The sequence below is a fragment of the Poromitra crassiceps genome, assembly GCF_964638095.1.
Source record: "Poromitra crassiceps genome assembly, chromosome: 22".
NCBI classification, from domain to species: Eukaryota; Metazoa; Chordata; class Actinopteri; order Beryciformes; family Melamphaidae; genus Poromitra; species Poromitra crassiceps.
In genome coordinates, this window is record NC_139647.1 from 10,205,636 (window position 1) to 10,229,394 (window position 23,759).

At 42.8% G+C, this 23,759-nt stretch overlaps 1 protein-coding gene across 1 annotated transcript; it reads right to left on the reverse strand.

The window, feature by feature from the left end:
• Positions 1-5,599: 5,599 nt before the first annotated feature.
• On the reverse strand, positions 5,600-21,213 carry LOC310795865 (calpain-2 catalytic subunit-like). The gene is made up of 20 exons (XM_083657957.1): positions 20,841-21,213; positions 14,719-14,788; positions 13,963-14,081; positions 13,114-13,247; positions 12,808-12,976; positions 12,582-12,665; positions 12,401-12,486; positions 12,222-12,296; positions 11,832-11,992; positions 11,548-11,729; positions 9,961-10,172; positions 8,723-8,759; positions 8,300-8,368; positions 8,133-8,190; positions 7,964-8,028; positions 7,395-7,463; positions 7,215-7,293; positions 6,371-6,487; positions 6,192-6,250; positions 5,600-6,091 (listed from the first exon to the last, which is right to left on the reverse strand). Exons 1-20 carry the CDS (start codon positions 21,075-21,077, stop codon positions 6,068-6,070), a joined length of 2,106 nt encoding a protein of 701 aa, XP_083514083.1. The 5' UTR covers positions 21,078-21,213; the 3' UTR covers positions 5,600-6,067.
• Positions 21,214-23,759: the final 2,546 nt, after the last annotated feature.

Here is a 23,759-nt window from a genome sequence, read left to right on the forward strand (position 1 = left end):
GTGAACAACTACAGCAGCTTCAATGTTTGTATTTAGCAAAGTCGACTTTACTTTTGAAAACCTAAACGCAAAAGTATATATGCGCTTAACTGGCTTTCACCGTACAGAAGGTTCGGTTTTACCACTCCATCTTATTCAGTTATGGAACAGTAAGACCTTCCGTTTCAGGTAAAAGAAGAAAAAAAAAAGGGAGGGGGGGAAAGGCCCAGGTAAGCTGGAGCCAGTCATGGGTGGGGAGCGGCAGATAACACCCTTATATGGAAAACAAACCTGTCCACATATTTAAACTCCGCTGCACCCGAGACGTTTTTCAACAGCCTTATATGGTAAAACAGAGGACAAGTGGGCAGACAGGGCGCAGATGTGCTGAAAAGATTGATCTGTCGACACAAGAAAAGTGAGACCTGTTGCGTTGCAGTGGCTCAGCCTGGTCCTCAGGATCCAACAGATTCTCAGTTCTACACACCTGGTTAATGACACTCACCTGGTGTCCCAGGTGCAAATCAGTCCCTGATTAGATGCAGGGGTTCGGGAAAAGTATCAAAAATGAATTTGATCCTTCCAGGTATTGAAATGTTTGGGAATTTGAAAATAAAAAATGTCTGGAAAAGATTGGAAAATGTTGTGAGGTCCGATACATAATTGTAGCTTTTATGTTGTTGCAGAGCCACTTTGAGTCCACAGTTTTTCTTGATGTGAAGAATAATGTTCACATAGAGGGATGTTCTTATTACCCAGCCACTGTCAGCATGCATTATATCAAATCCCCTGCCCCAAAATCACATCCAGTCAAGAACATATAGGTCGGCCTGGAAAAAGATGGGATTTTACAATGGAAAGCGTGTAGGAACCCTGCCAATCATCTCACATATTCTGATATGTGTGGCTGTGAAGAACAACCTTCATCTACAGTATACAGTGATATGACCTAGTTAGCAGGGGCAAGACGTCTATATGTGTGTAAATCATATTGAACATCAAAAAAGATCTTCAAAACAAATCAAGGTCTGGAAAAAGTAGGGACTTTTTTTAATTGAAAATGTGTAAGAACCCTGGCCTATAGTGGCTAGAATGAAAACAGGAAGGCGAGAGTCCTGAGGACTGGATTGAGAACTACTGCGCTATATTGGGTACCAATAGTCACCATAAAGTGTTCATCAAAAGAAGCTTAATTATGAGATTTAGATCAAACCCTCATATAGTGTCTTTGAAGTGCAGAAGCTTCAAAATGTCATCTAGTCAAAAACATTACATGTTTGCTTCAATCAAAGGTCTATCCTTTTTTAATATCTTTTTTTTTTTTTTTTTTTTTTTTTTTTTTACCTTTATTTATACAGGGGGAGTCTCACTGAGAGCAATGCTCTCTTTTTCAGGAGTGCCCTGTTCACATTCACACACACATTCATACCTGGAAGCTGACCAGTACAACCACAGTCTGATCTGCTGGCCACTGATCAGCTCCACTGGAGCAGTTGGGGTTAAAGGCCTTGCTCAAGGGCACCTCATAGGGCGAGTGCAATGTCATTAAGACTTATGCAATAGCATTGGGGCAGGTGCAATATTAAGAAGGCATGTTTGTGTAATCTCAATACCTCATATCATCCCCTCGTCTTATAGTCTTATATTTACCTCTGTGTCACCACAGGGACACCACTGTGTCTTAGTCCAATACGTGTGTTGCTGTTGGGCATGTTCTGTATTAGTGTCTCAGTGTCACTCTGTTTTGTTTGGTTGACTTGTACTGTACTGGTTGTGATTGCAGCTGTCTGTAGTAATTTTCCCCTCTGGGACAATAAAGTTGATCTTATCAGTTTTCCCTTAGCGGTTCCTTCACCTCGGTCCTAAAATGACCTTGTGCAGTTAGATACAGCAGCCAGCAGGGGCTCTCAACCTTTTGTAGCTTCAGGCCCACTTCTGATTGTTAAAAACCTTCCCGAAATGAATAAGAGAGGGGCGGGGAAAACAAACAAACATGACATGACAAAAAAAGGAGAAAAAATAAACTGGACTATGTTATGCCACTGTCAGCTGCGTCACGTGGTGATATTCAAACAGGAACGCTTTGACAAAATTGCTTCAAATCTGGCTCAAACGTTCAGTTGGACTCAAGGATGAACGGATTCGATTTTAGTGGTCAAAGGTCAAAGTTCAAGGTCACTGTGGACCCTGGAGCACTTCAACCCCTATGTAGCTAACATGTCAGACATCGCTCTTTAAAGCTAATGTAAATACTCTTTGCGGTTGAGCCTAATTTCATTAAGATATCTTCATGTGAGAGATCAAGAGACCCATTTGAAAATAGTCATGCCCATTTACCTTAGTCAAAAATGGTGCAGAATTTAGAGCTATTTTACCCCTGCTTCCCAAAGAGCTAGCATAACATGTCTGGTGCCTACGTATTCACGTGGATGTCTAGTTTATCACAATACCAGAGGCTGCATTCTAGCTTAAAAACTGAGCTTGCGAGAGCTCATCAAACAACTGCCCACTATGGGTTACTAATCATAGACTTACTAGTCTCATTTTGTTCTAAATAAATGATGATGTAATCTGTGAAAAATAATAAAAATGTCATTATAAAAAAACAACAACTGCCCACTCAGATTTTCTTTTGGGGGGAAGAAATGCAAAATTCATGGCGGTCATTTGTAGTAGAGCATCACTCCCCTTTTCACACATGTGAAAATGAAATGCTGTTAGTTATTAATAGGCATCTCACGCGGAATGTCGCCCCCTCAGAATTTTGCCTTGCATGACGCCCCTGTGTGGGGGAGCATGCCCCTGCACTCCCCTAGATTTGGGCTAAGCCCCAAATGTTTACGTCTGGCTCCACCCCTGGTGATGCGCGACATACCCAGTGGTCTAGAATATAGTAAACCTGCTGCTAAGACGCGCCGTTCACATGTCACTCACCATACGCCGGGCTAGTCAACAAATCCGGTCAGATTAAAAATAGCAACAATAACCAAAAAAAACAAAACAACACTCACCACAATGGAGACAATTTGCGGCTCCGTCCAGATGAGTCAGATAGTGCTAAATCGTCTAAATGTGTGAGGGGCAGTGGTGCAGTGAAGAGGCAGCTCTCTCTGCTCCACTGCAGGAAAGCCCAGCCCCCACCAGGAGGATCAATCAATAAAACAGGCCTGGTTGACGCACATGTCGTGACAACGCATTTTCTGAGCAATCCAATGTACCACAGTGAAGCTTAAGAATATATCTGAATCTCTATATCTTTGCATGTGTGTGTGTGTGTGTGTGTGTGTGTGTGTGTGTGTGTGTGTGTGTGTGTGTGTGTGTGTGTGTGTGTGTGTGTGCGCAAGACAAACCTTAAACCAGCCAACTTGCAACAAGGTAAACTGGGGGTAAGACGCCCCCTTAAGAACAATGTCTATTTTCTATATATATTTTGAATGTCAATATAATATGTACACAAGAAGTACGCTTAAGTAAACACTTTTAGAGGGTTATTGAATCACAACAGACTACAACTACTACAACCTTATTATAAAACTAACTGTAAAATCTTGTAAGGGGGCATCCCCTTACTGAGGGAAGCCCAGGGGGGATGTTGCTTCAAGAGTGAGTTTGTCTTACCCCAGTTTACCCAATGTCTCCTATCTTAAAGAAGTCCATTTTAACCCATAGAGAAATTGTTCCTGAAATGAATAATGGCAATTCCATTACTTTGTGTCATGTCTGACACAATAACCAACCGTGTTGACTGACATGCACAATTCAGGGCTAAAACACCCAACAAACAAAAACAAAACAAAAACAGATTCAAGCCTATTTTACACACTTTTATTTTAAAGGCAACATTGCTCTCTGGCTGGCTCTGTCTGTAGGTGGCAGTCTAGCTATAAACTTCTATGTGTTTATGTGTGTGTGTGTGTGTGTGTGTGTGTGTGTGTGTGTGTGTGTGTGTGTGTGTGTGTGTGTGTGTGTGTGTGTGTGTGTGTGTGTGTGTGTGTGTGTGTGTGTGTGTGTGTGTGTGTGTGTGTGTGTGTGTGTGTGTGTGTAAGTACTGTCGTACTTTAAGTTTTATAATCTAGTTTTTGTCAACGATATTCACAAAAACTAAATTATTACTAAATCATGTCTCCAGGTCAAGATGCAGTTCTTTAAAATAATTAGCATTATTGTGGATATAGTCTTTTTATGTGAATAACATTTTGGGTGAAGCAAGATTTAGCTGTATTTCAAGAAAAGTGGCAGCAGTGGAGAAGCTAGTGTAGAAGTGAGTGATTAAGCTAATAACCATAAAAGGACAAATAATTGACCAAAATCTCTAAATAAATATACAGTATTTACCCTGGGGCCCTGTTCTGAAACACATGGACCGAGATGACACCACTCAATGGAATGTCAGTATGTCACACATTCCTCTACCCACACCACAGGCACCGTGCAGGCGAAATCTCTGAAACACCTCTAAGTGTGTTTGTGTCTGTGTGACTGTTTTAGTTCTTGAGGTGCATGGCTGAAATAGATTGAAATTTAGTTCCTATTAAAAGTCTGCTATAGCCTACTGTGAGGCATCCAAGAAAGGGTATACTGTTAGGTACTGTATGTGTTATTTCATGTGATAATGGTGATATGTACATCTGCAATGTTAGAAATATAATACAAAATCTCATGGCTGTAACAACACAACACTGATCAGGAGGATGTTGACGAAAAGTACATTTTATTTTAAATAAACTGTTCACACAGCATTTGTAACACTCACACTCTGACAGCTGTCTGCCAGATAGTAGAGTAACTAACTGCCACCAAGGTACCGCAAAATGGAATGAGCGGGTCTGTTCAGCCACCGCCTTGCCCTTTAGAACGATCTGAGCAAGGCCGGGCCTCATCATTTCAAAAGCCCCCCTACAGGCCCCGACACTAGAATGAAAAAAAAACACTCACAGTTTTAATTGCACAGTATTAACTCACTTGTCACTCCAGTCCAGGCTCCATTCCACTCCTTCCGAGTCGACCCCAGGGCGTTCGAACCCTGATCAGTTGCACCACGTCTCCACTGTCTGCGCTCCACCTGGAGCAAGTGTCAACTACGGTAGTCTCAACCAGAAAAACGGAATACAAATGGTAAAAAAACAAAAAACAATACATAACAGGTTGTAGATTCTCACCCAAACCATATATTAGGGATTTTCACACTGCACTCCCTTAGCCCAGGGCTAACATAGCCCTGGCTAATAGAATGCTATGGGTGTGTATACCTGGCTACTAGCTCACTAGGATTCTGTTAACCCCAGGCTAGCGTAATTCCTTATCCCGGGGCAAAGTGCAGTGTGAAAAGCTCCATAGTGTCTTAAAGGGGCCATATTATGCATTTCTTAATTTTGTATCATATGCTGTTACAATCTTGGATGGTCATATTAAACGTGGGCTAAGCTTCAAATAAATAGGCGAAAGTGTTTAAATGTTACCCCCATGGTGCATGTGCTTGTGTGTGTGTGCATGAAGAGAGAGAAAGAAAGAGAGATCCCATATGGGCAGGAAGAGAACCAGTCTTTCAATGAATATGAATAGTCCAGAGGTCACAGTTTCTTTTTTATATCTTGTTTAATTTGATACAGAAATTGTAGCAACAGTAGAGCAGAGCACAAGCACCAACTCATCTTTCATTCAAATTATATTCAAATACATTTCACACATACTGTACTTCAGAATATGCTTACAGGTATTTTGGACAATGTACAAAAAATGGTCAAACGTGGGTTTTATACATGTAGAAATGAATTGAAATAGTATATTTGGAACACTGGAAATACATGTTCTTCCTATACCTGCTGTTGACAGCATATCTGCAAATACTGTATATCCAAATACATGATCTTAGATTCTATTTTGAATGAATGCCATATAAACGTACAAAGACATTCTTGCCCAACTTGTTGTTGCATTTTCATATGTCAAGTATATATAAAAGTTGTATTTTATTTTATTTGATATAGTGACAATGACTGCAAACATAGATACATTTATGCAGCTTTCAAAAGTCAGCTCTTCTTCCACAGAATTCCTACAGGCATCCATGTGTGTCTGGTCTTCAGAGCTAGTTGAGTGCCAGGCACAACCACTGCAGATAGGAACAAAATCATCGTTAACAAAGTGAGCTCAATAAAGTGGGCGTGGCAACTAACCCGCAGCTTTGCGTTTTCTCCTCTCTTCTCGCTCACCTGCAGCAGATCCAGCTCGATCTTCCCCGAGTCGGCTCTGTCCAGAGTCTTGAACATCTCTGGTTGAGACACAGAAGAAGAGCGGTGAGCCAAAACGCATGCAGCTCTCATACAAATCGATATATCTGATATCTGTGTTGTTCAAGCGGTCGCTGATGTGCTAATCTGTTGACACTTACTGAAGAGCATCTCCAGTCTGATGAGGCAGCCCACAAAGCAGTCAAAGTCTATGGCGTACTGAGTGTCGGCGTAGCGAGAGACAACGACCTGCAGCAGCGCGCTGTTGATCTGGAAGCCTTTGGGAGAAACACATAGTCACCACACACATCGTTCTCTCTAAGCAGGAAGGGCCAGTTTGTAGGCCTCGTCCTGGGGAAATAGTGTTTACACAGGTGTCATATTTAGAGGCAGGTACTGGATGTGGTCATGTTACACAGCCTCTCCCATGCTTGTTTTGCACCTGTGGCAAAGGTTAGCCCAATTGAATATGAATAAGTCCCCCAACTGGTATATCCGGTCTTGTCGGTAACATCCCAACAGGTCAAGTCTACTCGCCAGCTGGCTCTACAATGGTCAAACTTGAAAAAATAATATTTCAATTGCTGACATTCTTTGCTGCAAAGCGAGCTGAAGTCTTCAGGCAAAATACCCGAATAACAACCTTAATGTGACCCATATCTGTCAGTTTTACAACTAAGGATGCCGATGGTTGTTGGAACCATTTCTTTTAGAATAAACATGATCACACATGGGGGGTGGAGGTGGGGGGGGGGGGGTGGGCAATCAATTTAATTTAAATCAAATATTATTTATGCGTACATACAGTATGAACAGATGACCAGGCTACTATCACCTAACAAGCCTGAAGGGAATCTGAATGAGCAGTGTGTGAACATCACTACTGTATACAAATTAAATAATAATAATAACAACTTCCAACGTGGGCTATTTGGAGGATTTCATCGATGTGTGTTTGCTCACATGGGGACTGATGATAACGATACCAACAGTGATGTTTGTTACCTGCTTTAGTAAGGGCGCCTCTCATCTCATGGGAACTCATGGTGCCAGAGTTGTCCGTGTCGTGACTCTTAAAGATTTCCTGTACATACCAAACACTCAGTTAGATCTGAGAAAAACAGCTCTTCTATATGGTGAAAAAATGACCAACCCTGATTTCAAACCGCATAAATCAGATCGTACCAGATATTTCTGGATTTTGCACCAAAGCTTGTGGAATTCCATCAGTCCCAACGTAGTGCTTCCATCTTTCTGGAGAATGTTAAGGTTTTTCTTTTTAAGTGGTTATTCTAAAGTAAAGTTAACCTGTGTGTTTTAGACACCCTCTCCACGCTATACATGCAGGCATGACCTATTGTAATTCATATGACAATATTATACAAGGTGTGAACTGGAACCAAAAATGGTTCTGTGATGCCATAGTAGAAGAACCATTTCTGGTTCCACAAATAACCTCCCAAGAACCTTTTAATATCCAAAAGAACCATTTAAAAAGTTATTGGATGTGGGTGATGGCATAACGGTGGACAACAACCAAACCTGTCCATAGTATATAGTGTGGTGAACTTTTTGTGGACCAACCGACAGACCGACAGAGTGACTTATAGAGCTGCTGAAATTTACATCTAAACATGCAATGCATATAGTGCAGAAACGATTCTACGTGGAACCATAAATCTTTACAAATACACCACAATATACAAATACATCTATATATGCTATGCAAAGTGTTTGTTTAACCAGAAGGATACATCCAGTAGATTGACAATGTGGCGACCTGTCTCCAGGCTGAAGCCGTCCGTCTTGATGTCAGACCCTGAAGACAGTGATGGAACATTGCTCACACAGATTCCTCACATCATGGGAACTGAAAGGCTGTGTATGAATGATTCAAGCTGTTTAGTGTAGTAGGCTACTTACTCTGTGTGACAACTTTGTTCAAAATTTGAACCAGTTCAAAGACGGATATCTCCGAGTCCTGTTTGAGAAATGCATGTTTATTGGCTGAATTACGGTTATAATTCCAAGTTCCTGTTCAGTTAAATATCCCTTATTGTCAGTTCTGACTTTCCTCCACAAAAACTTACATTGCCAGCAACCTGTTTGAAGAGGTATTTGAATTGAGGATCCACATCATTCTCAGATATTTCCACATCCTGGGAATGAAAGACAATATTTATTTATTTATTTATTTATTTATTTATTTATTTATTTATTTATTTATTTTAGATTTGGGCACATTTGCACACAAATTAAGCTACATTCATGTACAATAGATTTATGCAAATGATAGTTCCTTGAATCACCTAACCTCATATTTGTAATTTAAACACGAATGTTAATATTATTAGCACACTCAATCTGTGTCTGTGAACTTGGCCTGTAGATTTAGCAACTTCAAAGTTATTAATTTACCAGTGAAACCAAAGTGAAACTGAAGGAATGCAAATTAATAAAAAGAGGCTTTGGTATTTCACATTTAATGTATCTGATTCTGTGGATTGTCTTACCTCTTCGATTTCAGCATCAACATCTTCCTCCATTTCACTAAAAAAGGGAGATAACATTCAAAGTTAGCTGGGCGCCGCCGGAAAATTTGGGGGGCGTTTGAAGCTCAATTTGGGCCGTTTGAAGCCCAATTTGGGCCGTTTGAAGCCAGATTTGGGTCGTTTAAAGCCAGATTTGGGCTGTTTGAAGCCCGATTTGGGCCATTTGAAGCCCGATTTGGGCCGTTTGAAGCCCAATTTGGGCCGTTTGAAGCCCAATTTGGGCCAAGTCCAATTTTACAATGAGATGCACCCACTTTAAACCTGAATAAAGTAATAAAACCACTAGTAAACCAGTAGGCGGCGCCTGGCCTGCTGTTCAGTGAGTGGCCTGGCCTGGCCTGCAAAAAAAAAAAATTTTTTTTTTTTTTTTTGGCAGGCCAGGCCAGGCCAGGCCACCGGGCATTTGCCCGACGTGCCCGATTATGCAGTCCGCCACTAGCCTGGTAAACCGCCCGTCACGTGAACTCACATTGCATTTGGTTCTCCGTGACGGTCTGGACCTGCACAGGCAGTTAAGATGATTGGTCGAGCCATGCCGGCTCGACGAATCAGCGGCGGCCGTAGGCGGGCTCTGGCTCGTCTGGGCAAGTAGTGGGTACATGGTCTTTGTAGTTCTTTTCACTCATCAGCATGGCTGCCGCCGCGGAAGTGACAGGCAGTGAATGAAATTGAATGTAACGTTCCCAATTCTATGTATTAAATTCTAAAAAACGACCCTCAACATTTGGGAAGGCTAAGCCACACAACTAGTTCGTTATAATCTAACTAAATGCTTCGAAGGTGACTTTACGACCGTGAGGACTCAATCAATGAATACCACGGAGATCATCCACAGGCACCTTCCGCGATCTGATTGGTTGAAGTTAACACCCACCAGCGGTGATAGACAGATGGGTCATCCAATCACCTGCCAAGTAGCTTGGACAAAGTGCCCGCCTCCGTCAGCGGGTCTGGTGACTTCAAACCCAGATCGACTGGTTTAGTGAAACCTATGTGGAGCTATACCGTCCATCTGGCAGCGTCAGGTTAGTCCGCCACTGGCTGTGAGTGTGAATTCTGAACATCGAAACTCAACTCCTGACAAGGAGCTGACTTAGTTTTGTCCACTAGATGGCGGCATTAGCTCAGCTGTAGCAGCCCAGCCACTGAGGTCTATCTGGCATGGAAGACAACAAGCAGTAGGAGTACATGTCAGTCACCTGGTGGCGGCCTGTTTCTCTGAGAACACCCTCAGAATGAAGCTGCCTTTCTTGTGCGGCTGAAAGGTGGAGGGCACGATGACGTACTCTCCCGGCGGCAGTCTGAAGCGGTCGCACACCTCGCGCGTGTTGATGAAGCTGCTGCTCCTCGCTACAGCGTTCTGCTGCAGGAGGACCTCCGGACCCAGGTGAACATTGCTCTGGCCTTTGTACTGAAGAGGAAGGGAACAGAAAGAAGGAATGGGAAGAGCTTCATGAGAAAACTACCAAAGATTTCACTGACTGTATCATAACACACGGAACAATGGTGTTTTGTGGTGTTTTTTGTTTGTGGATTTATAACTTGAATAAGCAAACTGGCATGTGAAAACACGACGATACACACCTTCTCAGGAACCTATAAAAAAAAGAAACAGGGAAAGAATTTAGGATGATCGATCTGTGATTACTTTTAAAAAAAAAGGTCAAATGCAAAGTATTGATCTCATTTGAAATATCCAATAATTCTGTGGCACCAGAAGCGTCATGCCCATTGAAACTGAGGGGGCAGTTGCCCCCTCAGATTTTTTGAAAAAAATAAATGAAGGGGGAAGTAAAATTCATGCTGTTAGTTATTATAGGTATAGTTTGCATAGCAAGTTAGTTGGCTATATTTGTACTACCATGCAGCTAAAGTTAGCATTGTAATGTTAGCCAGAGCTGTTATGGCAGTGAGCTGTTTTTACCACTACCACCACTGTCACAGGTAAATCCATTTGATGTCTCCAGGTCAAGATGCAGTTTTTTTAAATAATTTGCATTGTGGATACTGGATATAGTCTTTTTATGTGAATAACATTTTGGGTGAAGCAAGATTGAGCTATTTCAAGAAAAGTGGCAGCAGTGTAGAAGCTAGTGTGGAAGTGACTAAGCTAATAACCATAAAAGCACAATCACCGAAATCTCTAAATAAATATACAGTATTTACCGTAATGAGAAAAGGAGCAAAATATTGATGGTTAAAACTTAATCATGATATCACAACACTCTAATCCCAATGATAATTTAAAATGAGATATTATAAATCTGGCCAACATTTTAGAAATAGCTAAATGGACGATTGATAGATAAATCAATCAATCATGAGTGGATTCAGCACACTTTATCTGGGCAGACTGATTGAATCATTGCAGATCTATTCAGACCTTAGGTCGCCACCAAAACTTTTCTGCTGGGGACCTTTGGTCGCTGCCGAATGTTTATCTCTAAATACATATACAGTATTTACCCTAATGAGAAAAGGAGCAAAATATTGATGGTTAAAACCGAATAATGATATCACAACACTCTAATCCCTCTAAACTCTAATAAAAAAATTATAATTTAAAATGAGATCTTCCTCTAAATCTGGCTTCAAATGGCAAACATTTTAGAAATAGCTAAATGGACTGATTCAATCATGAGTGGATTCAGCACACTTTATCTGGGCAGACTGATTGAATCATTGCAGATCTATTCAGACCTTCGGTCGCCACTGACATTTTTTAGCTGGGGACCTTTGGTCGCCACCGAATGTCGCCCCCTCAGAATTTTGGTTTGCATGACGCCCCTGTGTGGCACCTCATAGATGGCAAAGCCAATGGTCTCAAGGTCGCGACCAAGCCTCTTCAACCGTCGCCCGTCCTTCTGCATCAGCCCCACCAGGAAGGTGCACGCGTCCTCCCCATCCAGAGGGTCATCGTCCAGATCTTCCAGACGCACCAGAAACTGGGGATTGGAGGCGAACGTCGCTGGAACACAAAAAGCATCAACATTCAAAGTTCACCCTACGTGCTCATGCATACATCGCCTACGTGTTGCTAACGGATTAGACCGAGCTGCAGCTGCTTTACCTGCGTGATTGCGGCAGCCCCCGGCGGTGGAGCCCACCCTCCACATGCCTTCGTACTGGTAGTGGTTCCAGCGGCCGACCTCGTTACTGGTCAGCGTGTCCGGGGTCAAATTACAGATCTCCAGCTTGGAGAACTGCTTGATGAAGTCTGTGTAGGACATCCTGGGGAGAGGAGAGGAGATGAGCACCGTTTCTAAAATCACTTCTGGCCAATTAGAACTGAATTTCACCAAAGATAGATTCCTAGCACTTCTCTTCGACATGATTATGGTCACAGAAATATTATCGGGACAATGTAGGTCTGATCCCTGGTACTCTTGTCGCTATCGTCAGCTAAATCCCTAAATAGTAACATGAAATGTAAATTTGAAAGTCACGAGACTGGATTTACCAAAACTCTCCGTCCTCTGCAGTGTGATTCAGCTTTGATTTCTCATCTTCGCGGACGTAGTTCCATTCACTGGATCTGATTGTGATAAACAGCCATTGTTAGAGGAGAGAGCGCAACCCTGCGCCAACGCTGAACACTTGACACTGATGGTTTATGCATACAGGACCGGATGAACTCACCCGTCACTCCACGGCCCGGTCCACTCCACCTGACCCCACGGGTTCCTGATGCGGACCAGCTGAACAGGCCTGCCCTGGACATGGACCTGTGGGAGAGAGCAACAGCAAGCAATGCATTCTGCATACAATGCACTGGTGAAACCCAACTAACATGAAGACCCAGCGAGAGACGAAGATATACCTCTTGTGCACCAGTGACGGAGTAAGCGTGCCCTTTCACAAGTTTAAGAGCTGTAACTGCCTCCGTCTCATAGGCACTGGTGATCTGACAGGACCAGAGACAAAACTTTAGATTTGTTTTCTGACATAGAGCTATCTATTATGAACGGTGTGTTTGGTAGCCAAATCGGCATGCAAATTTAAATTTGAAAATTGCAAATTGAAGAAAGAAGAAGAGAGAGACTCACGTCTATGGAGCAGCCCATCAGGGAGCCCAGCCCCAGAGCTCTCTGGATGATCTTGAAGAGCTGTGGCGGAGCTTTGTCCAGCTGGTACATTTCTGAGATGCCTGCTGTGAAGTCCTCAAAGCCCTCGGTGGTGCTTCCTCCTGACAGGGCCTCATAGCAGCCATTCAACCTGTCAGACAGAGAGGAATTGCAGTAAGAATCAAATGTATTCACCAACTACACTTACAGTGTGTGTGTATTTACATATCAGTGTATGGCACTGTAGCACAGGATCTTTGAGAAAAAACTAAGAGGAGCAATCCATACTTGGCGTAGGCCTTCTCCAGCAGGGCACTCCAAAACTCAGAGCCCACCGCTGAGTGAACGAACAGCAGCTCCCCGTCTCTGGTGGGCAAACGGTCATCGACCACCACGTCGACCCACTGACCATACTGCCAGAACTGAGGATAGAATATAGTCCATAGTATCATCTCTACGCCATTTATGAACACTAGTGCAGCGCCCGTTCCCTTCCCTCCCCTTCCCCCCATTCACACATCATGTGCTCTCCCACTCTTCACCCCCCCCCCCCCCCCATCCTCCCCCTGCTTGCAGCGCTCACCCCAATTGGTTGAATTGCATGAAGTCGATCGGATGAACGGTTCTCGAGATGAACCACTTTTTGTGTTGCCAGTAGGTGGTGCTCTGACTATGTGTGTGTCTGAATTGCATGAAATATTCGCCACCGCACTCTGTCGGCTTCCCAGCAGCACAACTGCCACGTTGATCGGACGAATGGTTCTCGAGATAAACCGCTATTTGTGTTGCCAGTAGTTGGCGCTATGGCTATGCACGTGTCCGAAATTCGACACCGCACTCCGCCGGGTTCCCAGCAGCGCAATCCCAAAGTTTGAAGTAGATCGGACAACGGTTCTCATGATAAATCGCTCTTTGTGTTGCTAGTAGGTGGCTCTATGAGTGACTAGTTGCGTGTCCAAATTTCACAAAATTCGGCACTGCACTCCGCCAGGTCCCCCACGCACTCCCCGAGTTTGAAGTTGATTTGACGAGTGGTTCTTGAGTCGAGATATGTGAAGGACAGACAGAAACACATACAGAATTGCCTTTATTAGATAGATGTGAATAATTTATCTTTAGCGATGAGGTGAGTCTAACCTGGAAGTGAAATATCCCAGCATAATCATCGGTGAAATTCTGTCCAGACGGCACCACACGACCCAGGATCTGCTGGTCTAGAGTCAGAGAGGCTATGGCAGCCAGGAGCCAGCAGTCACCTGAACAGTACGAGCAGATAGCTACATGACTGCATGCACTGAGATTGGGAAACATGTATTACCCAATGCAGCAACTGACAAGAGCAAGCAAACACCTAGGAGATAATTCCTAACAGAAGCATCATGCCCATTGAAACTGAGGGTGCAGATATACAGTATTTACCCTCATGAGAAAAGGAGCAAAAATATTGATGGTTAAAACTGAATAATGACATCACAACAGTCTAATCCTAATGTTAATTTAAAATGAGATATTCCTCTAAATCTGACTTCAAATGGCCAACATTTTAGAAATAGCTAAATGGACCGATTGATAGAGAAATCAATCAATCATGAGTGGGTTCAGCACACTTTATCTGGGCAGACTGATTGAATCATTGCAGATCTATTCAGACCTTAGGTCGGCGCCGATTTTTTTTAGCCGAATGTCGCCCCCTCAGAGTTTTGGCTTGCATGACACCCCTGATTCCTAATATGTTGCAATTTGACTTAGGAGCTTAAAGGCATCATTGGTGGAGTGCTTAGCAGTTCCCTTCTATAAACCCTAGGCAGCATCACACAACAGTTTGTTTGTTTGTTCATTCATTCATTCATTCATTCATTCATTCATTCATTCAGTCTCTTTCCTCTGACTTACCCAGAGAACCCTGGCAGATATCTGTCCTTGTGGCTCCACCATCGATGAACTTTGGGGCGGGACACAATTCCTACAAAGAGCACAAATAACGGCTTACAATTTGACCATTTGAAAATCGTTTGGAGAAATATTTATTTATAGTTGTCGCACTTGTACTCGTACTTAACTAGATGCCTGGATGAAATAGTGGTTGAATCAATCAATATTTTTAGATGAATAATTGGATAGAATTTTAATAATACCGGTAATAGTTGATCGCTCAAAGGTACTCAAAGCGCTTCACCTATTGGAGGGTGTGTGTGTGTGTGTGTGTGTGTGTGTGTGTGGGTGTGTATGTGTGTGTGTGTGTGTATGTGTGTGTGTGTGTGTGTGGGGGGGGGGGGGGGGTAGCCTGGGTAAACCCATCCCCCACGTGACCTGCTCTCAGACCTGTTCTCAGTCACTGGGAACTGAGAGAGCAGGTCACGTGGGGGCTGGGTTTACCTAGGCTAGGGGGGGGGGGGTTTGGGAGTACCAGTTTGCACCAGTTCCGCTCACCACACATCAGCTATCATGGTGGAGAGTAGAGGAAAGAATGTGCCAATTAGATATTGATAATTAGATTAGCTCATCAGGAGGGATGATTAGGCGGCCATGATGGAAGGAAGGCCAGTGTGTGGGAATGTAGTCAGGGCACCGGGGTTACGCCCCTACTCTTGCGAAGAGTGCCGATGGGATCTTTATTGACGACAGAGAGTCAGGACCTCGGGTTAACGTCTCATCCGAAGGACGGAGCTCACTCACAGCGCAGAGATGGGAAAAGTACTGACATTCTGTACTTGAGTAGAAGTACAGTTACTTGTGTAAAAAACTACTCTGGTAAAAGTAGAAGTACTGATTCAATTATTTTACTCAAGTAAAAGTAAAAAAGTACAGGCTCTGAAATGTACCCAACGAGTAAAAGTAAAAGTATTTTTACCGTATCTTTCTGAATGACTGAACCTCACATCATAGAATATAATTTGAGGATAAAAGATCCCCTACAAATGTTTTACACATCTTAAAACTCTACTTTAAATAGTGTGCTATGGTTTTTCCCACACAAAAAAACCCATTAAAATCATATCTAGTCCTCCCTCATTAATATTTCCATGATATATGAATGTGCAAATAGTTAGACAAGTTTAACTGCTGGATACAAGGTGTCCCTTACAAAGTGCAGAATCACAATACTCGAGACTGATATGATACTGATACCCAGAGATGGGCGAAAATACATCATAAAGTATTTTGATACAAATTACAAATACTTGCTCAAAAAATGTATCACAATACAAATACAAAATACTCGTCTGAAAAATGTATTTGAGATACAAATACGTATTTTGTATTTTGAAAATACATAAAAATACATTTTATAAAAACTGATAAAGAGCTGCAACAATTAGTCAATCCATCAATTCATTGCTAAATATTACATTAATTGCCTATTTTGATCATCTGTTCATCATTTTGAGCCATTTCTGTAAAGAAAATGTCCTAATTCTCTGATTCCAGCTTATCAAATGTGAAATTTTCTGCTTTCCTTAGATGGTAAATCATCTCTTAGTCTCTGTGACAGTATTCTCCTTTGTGTACTAGGGTTGGCAGCACCATGGACGATGGAATCGACCATCGTCGATGGGCCGACCCCCATCGACCTCTGACACTTCTACATCGGACCATCGTGATTATCTGTTTGAATCAAAAATTTGGCAGATTTAATCATAAAAAAGGCTATCTCCACTCAACCGCGACACACGGGGGACGCACAGGCGGCATTAAACAAGCGGCAAAGCGTACCTTATCCCCAGTTCAGAGAAGTGGTAAGGCGGAGAGGAAGATAAGATAAGCAGAAGTCGGTTGTGTTGTGAAAATGTTAAGAAAGAAGAAACTTCACGTTCTTTCCTGTTTGCAACCCAATGTGAGTGTTACAAGTCTTCAACTGTGAATTCAACTCGCCTGTTTCCAGGAACTCTCTCCATTACATACTGTGTAGGCTGCCTGATGCTGTGTTTCTATCCCTCCTTAAGGTAACCCAATGTTAGGTTCAAAACTGAGCCCACACAAATCTAACGTTAGCCACCACTAATTCTGCCCCTTTTCTGCCAGCTAGTTAAATTAAACACACACACGTTGTTGGTCACGATCTGTAACGTTAACGTTTGATTGTTTTGCGCCTTTCAATATTGCTGGTAGTGATAGCCTACTGTTTGAATTGCCTGGCTCTGTGTAGTAGTAGCCTATCCAAGCCCGCTGGTCTCTCATGACATGTAGAGCTCAGCTGTCCTGTTGTAAACGTGAACGTACATTGCAGTGGCGCAGCCAAACGGCACCGCATGGACTTCATAAATCATTAATTAACCCCACCCCCCGTCAACGACGATGCCAACGTCCATCGCGATGTTTCACTGTGGAACCATCGCGATGGTTATTTAGGTGACATCGCACAACCCTATTGTGTACCCTCTAACACATTACAGTTCTTTCATTTCAGTTTTAGCTGTTTTTCAGCACAGCTAATTTCTCCCTCACTTCAGCTGTTAATCACCTTCTGTGAGGGCTTTTGACTTACAGGCAGCATTTCTACATGTTAACCTCAAGCTTTGGAACTTTGACCATGTTAGCCCTAAATATCTGACATCATAACAGTATCCCTGGAGATGATGCGCCATGGCTGCAGTTATGGAAATCGCCGGCTCCACGGGCTCCCAAAATCATGACTGACAGACAGACAGACACCGCCCACCCACCTTGGTGCCATCGTGCAAATGTGCGCCATCGGCTCATACTACATCAGAGTTGCTCGAGTGACATCACTGATGACATCTCAATTGATCGAGTGACATCACTGATGACATCACAATCATGACCCACACTGCTGCCACACACACTGCCACCCACTTTGCCAATTTTAATTAAGAAGATAGTTAGTTGTGTCTTGATACATACAATATGATACACAGGTTTGAATATGCAGTAAACCGTTTCATTTGCAGATAGGCCAGTGCATGCAATATCTAATCATCAATTTATATTACTAATTTATCTCTGGGGGAATTTCCACCGACACAAGGCTTCATACTAGACGAAGAAGTGATGTGAAGTCTGACTCAAGACCCACCCTACTCTGCCTCTGATTTGTCATTGAGTTTGTTCAAAGCGTACCTTATCCCCAGTTCAGAGAAGTGGTAAAGCGGAGAGGAAGATAAGCAGAAGTCGGTTGTGTTGTGAAAATGTTAAGAAAGAAGAAACTTCATGTTCTTTCCTGTTTGCAACCCAATGTGAGTAATGTTACAAGTCTTCAACTGTGAATTCAACTCGACTGTTTCCAGGAACTCTCTCCATTACATACTGTGTAGGCTGCCTGATGCTGTGTTTCTATAGTAGAAGTGACATGTCACATTTCTTTCCTCCACAGTTTAAACCTGTGTCAATGGTAAGAATGTGTCAATTTGAGAATCAAATAACATAAAATTAAAGAAAAAAGTATTTTATGTATTTAAAATACACAAAATACAAGGTCTGAAAGTATCTTGATACAAATTACATCTTATTTTTCTCGGTCCAGCCAAATACAAATTACGAAATACACAAATGTATTTGAAATACTGCCCATCTCTGATACCTAATGGATAAGGAACTGAATGTCCACAGGTTGATCACATTCACAAATTCAAGGTTTATTATTAAGACAGAACTGTCTCTGGTGTTAGAACACCACCATATTCCATATTAGCTGAATGTTGACAGTGCACAAACTGAATGTATGTGTTAGAACAACACCATAAGGGGCCATGCGGTTATTTAAAAAAGAACGCTTGGAAAAGCCAGATTATTGGCAACTCTGGAAGCAGCGAGATGAAAATCCTCCTCTCCTGGGAGAAGACTCGAGGTGGGAGGAGTGAAGAGGAGCAGGGCGCTTTTCCTGTTAAACTTTCCTCAGCTTTCAGCGCCCAGAGCGCTGCGCAAAAAAAAACACCACCAGCTTTTAAACGCGATGAAATGCTTCTTGAAAGAGATGCGCGCTAAACGCGTACTTATAGAGAATTAATTGCAAAAAGAGGAGCGTTAATAAGTGCTGGCTGTCTGCATGGCTCCTATGTCTGCGTGTGTCTCCCCTCAGAGAAAATCCGTGTTTCTCTTCTTTGTCCACGCCCCGGAGGAGTGCCAAGTCATACTATTGGCGGAACTGGAATGAGCTTTTATCAGCAGCGCTGGGAAACTCGTCTATTACTTCTGCTCCGTTCTCCCGTTTCTACTCGTTTTTAAATTACATTCTCGTGCATTTAAACAAAAGTAACGAACCTGTTTTGAAAATGTACACAAGTAAAAGTACAGATACTTGTGTTAAAATGTAACGAGTAAAAGTAAAAAGTCGTCAGAAAATTAAATACTCAAGTAAAGTACAGATACTCGAAAAATCTACTTAAGTACAGTAACGAAGTATTTGTACTTCGTTACTTCCCATCTCTGCTCACAGGACAGAGCCCCTGTCTCTGCCCTGGGGCATTGGGGATGGGGATATTATTCATTAGGCCGGAGGGAAGAGCACCTCCTACTGGTCCTCCGACACCACTTCCATCTCCCATCCAAGGACAGATGACAGCCTTCCTCCAGCAAGACAGTGATGTAATGCAGAAGCCACTGGTGCTATGAATAAATCATGGCAAATGGATGCACTGTCCAATTACTGTAGCACAGTACTCAGTTGACAGTCATAAAATACCAAGATGTTTCAAGCAAAGATGTCATTTATTCATGGTGGCCTCAAGAGACAAATCGTCGCTGTCCCATGAAAACCCATCTCCAAAATGTCAACTTTTCATGTTCTTTTCAGTTCATCCAGTGGGCTTTGAAATGATAATTGAAAATAATGAAAATCACCAAAATAGAAGCTGTGAGGTTATGAGCAAAAACTGCGAAATGCTGGAGCTGCTCTCTGCATTTAAGACTGATGTAGTGGACATGCAGAATGTTTGTTTTACACAAGCTTTTACATCCAGATGGCCTTTCTGTCTCCACAAAGCCTATAGTCTCTTAAAACCAGACGGTTGGCCCTCGCAATTTTCAAATGCTTCCTGCAAAACGTCTGTAATTCGAGCTGGGAAAACTTGGTCAAAACGGAAAGGGGAACTCAAGGAAATAATGGGCGATGATAGGGGGATGTCCCGGATGTCCCGCCTAAAGGCAGGTGATTGGTCCAATCACCTGCATCGTTTCGAACTTCTTCTGGTCTGAAGCGTCCCCCCCCCTTCCCCAACTTCCTTTGTCCATGTTCTGTGGGGCATGAATTACAGACTGTTTATGGTGCATTCGCAGGAGGTAGAAGAGACAGTGTGGTTTGAGAGACTCCACAAAGCCAGCCTCCTCCACTGTCAACGGGGTAGGTCTGTGAATGATCTTCAAAAGATATTTGACACTTTTGTTTCCAGCTTGAATGCTGCCAAGTCTAGAACACACTGACCCAGATCAAATGAATATGAATTTTGCTTTGGGGAATATATATATACAGTATATATATATATATATATATATATATATATATTTTTTTAATTGAACAGGAAGGACTTAGCACAAGTCATCTCAGAGAAAGCAGAGCAAGTCCTGACAGATCACAACATAGTATCAACAGCTTTTGTCATCATATCTCTGATATGATGGTGAATGGAGTGACACCTGATAGCCTATTGCAGTGTTTTGGGTACAAATACGACCTGATTTCCAAACAATATCATCAGTGGGTTTTATCCTCACACGTTGTAGACCCAAATCTAAGTGAAAAGGAACTACTTAAAGCAACTCGATTTAGACTTAATATATTTTCTTGTTATACTTTTCCTTGATTCATTTAAATTTTTAGACATAAGGAGTCCTGCATGACTCATATCTTTAATTGTTTTCACCCTGCCCCTCCCGTGACTTGAGGAAAATATAACTGTATTACCAGATGAGTTAAAAACAAAAACAAAAAAAACAATACTCACTGACAAAGCACTGCCAAGCTCATCACTTACCTTACCCCTTAACTATAACACATGTTAATATTACTAATTCTGTTTTTTATTGTCTTCAGTGTGACTGGTTCTCAGTGGGTTTCGTACCGTTGGCCTCTTCCAGACTACGCCCCTGGTCTTGGATGAGTATGGTCCCAGCTCATTGTAGCCCAGAGATTTGCTCTCAGCTGGGAAGCAGTCGTCCTCGAACAGTGCTCCCCTCTCCAGACAGCGCTGGCGCAGAGCCTGGTAGTCCTGCTGGGAGAACTTCGCCGCCTGCTGGTTGGTCCCAATGCCTTCCTCCCTGTCCCTCTTCTGGGCCAGATGACCTGCCGTGGACGTCATCCTCGCCTCTGAAGAAGATGTATGGTTGAAGTGTCTGAGGTGTCTTTAGGTCTGCAGGACTGGACTTCCCCGTTTGTGAGCTGAGTTCCTTCTCAGCCAGGCTCAGGTGAGGGGAAGGCAGGATGGCAGTGCAGACAGGGAGTGGTGACTGGACAGGTGAAGCAAACAGAGCAGCCAACAGCAGCCCTAAGCAAATGTGCCACTGTTGGCCCTGACCACAGCAGAAACACAAACAGGGCCACACCTAAAGGCAACCTAAACCACATCTCATGTTGTCTTTTGTGTGTGTGTGTGTGTGTGTGTGTGTGTGTGTGTGTGTGTGTGTGTGTGTGTGTGTGTGTGTGTGTGTGTGTGTGTGTGAATGTAGACAATAGGTAATTTGACTCCGGTATACGTTGCTCTAGTCTATACGTTGCCTACGGCCCAGGTGGGGTATCTTGTCAAAAGGGCCTTTCTGTGTGGAGTTTGCATGTTCTCCCTGTGCTCCCCTTGGGTTCCTCCATACAACATCGGTATGGGCCCCCACTAAAAAACATGCAGAAGATAGTCATCTGGCCCGTGACGACAACGTTTGAAGTTGGTCCCCGGGCGCTGTACACAAGGAAGCTGCCCACTGTTCCTGGCCTGCCCCCCCCCGGAGGAAGGACAAGCCTGGATGGGTTAAAAGCAGAGACTATAATGTGCGCGCGCATCTCCTGAACTCAATCTATGTGAAATCTGGGATAAATAATTGATCAAGGACTGTATTCATTTTCTCCCACCCCCACCTTCCAAATAGAAAACAAAGGCAAATGCATATTCTGGTTTTATATTTGACAGAGATACACACATTTCCATGGAAATTCTGGTACAATAAAATAGCCATTTTGAATGCAACTTGCATGCATTCAGGCATTAACACAAATGTGCAAAAAGAGCAAAAAACAAACATTTGAGATGTTTTTCTCGTGGGATTAGAGGAGAATTATAGGGATACGGCCGAGCGTTGTGAAAGGCATGGAGGCATGTCATGAAGCAAGTGTTGTAATCAAAATGGATTAACAAAGAAATTGCAACACCTGATGAGTTTTGAGTCTGCAGGGCAGCCTATAATATTATGCAGCATACTCAATTATGCTCCATAGTATACCTTATATTATGCTCGACACAACAAAACGAACCCTTAATCAAACAATTATCAAAGTGAAAACTCTGTTTGATTAGTTGGATTAGTCATGGAGTGACATCACTGTTGGAACATTGTTTGCTTTATCAAATTCAAGAGAGATGAATACATAATAACTAAGCCTCAAAAGTACCGTGTGAGCACATGATAAATAAGGATATTGCATTCAGTGAATCCGCCCTTGTTTAAGTTACAGATGGGTGTATCCAGACACTTTTCAAAAGTAGGCCTGTGCACATCCCACCTTCATCCAGGTGCAGGGCAAAAGGCGTGATATTCAGTAGGAGAGAATGAATGTCCGCACACCGGTTAAGCTCCCATAATTTAATAATTGAAATAGCGCAACGTTTCGACCCCACACGGGTCTTCTTCAGGCAATCAATCAGTTTGTTGATTGATTGCCTGAAGAAGACCCGTGTGGGGTCGAAACGTTGCGCTATTTCAATTATTAAATTATGGGAGCTTAACCGGTGTGCGGACATTCATTCTCTCCTACTGTATCCAGACACTTACCACGCACCTCTAGGACTCTTCCAACTGCTGAGAGAGGGGGGCAGAGCCGGGCTGATGAGCTGCTGATACAGAGAAGATGCAGAGTGAAGAGACAAGCTACAGCAGCTGTAGGCTGCTCCGTGTTGCTGTCGACGGTACACAAAACACTGAGCAGAAGAATCATTTGCTCGTGATCTTAAATACTAATCTGAAATAGAACAGGCACTGCAGGCACACAACAAAATAACCAATGAGGAATTTGCAGAGGAGAACAACAGGAAAGTTTTGGTTTGAGTGGATTGTTTGATCTTTTCTTGACATGCTTCTGGACCACACACTGAACCATGTTTTTAAGTGAACACAGTGGGCTCGTCATGGGGATGAGCTCTTACATGGCTAATTTGAGGTTATCCATTATGGCTCAAAACAGCTCTCTGTCTGAACAGTTGTGATCTCTCTCGAGACAGACGTTCGACTTGTGGGTTCCCAGATTGGAACCGTTGTGGAAGAAAGTTGAATCGTGAGCCACTGAATGCCATGTCTTTACAGGCCGTTTATGACCATGAGATGAAACATGTGGTCAGTACCGATGACGGACTTACTCTAGTGCTTCTCGGCATTAGGCTTAAGTTGGACATGTTTACACTTGTAGTACATTCAAATGTGGGTGCATACTTCAGATAGTACTGCTGTATGTGGTGGAGCTCACGGCAAGGTACTACTGTATAACATACTGGTATTAACCATAGTAAATTATGCATTGGTTTCACCCCACAGGAAAAAAAAAAAAACTTTTAAAGGTTTCCATTTATAAATCAATCTCATTAAGAATCACAAAATATAAATGAGATGTAATGTGTACAAACACCCAAGTACTCCAACATTGAACAAATATAGACAAAGTGAATAAATCCTCCTGTTGACTTTCTTGGCTATTAATGTTCGTGAGGGGGAGTTTGCTTTGTAATGTTGCACAGCGACCTCTAGTAGTCAATATTTGATCAGCAGCATTCAAAAACATCAGT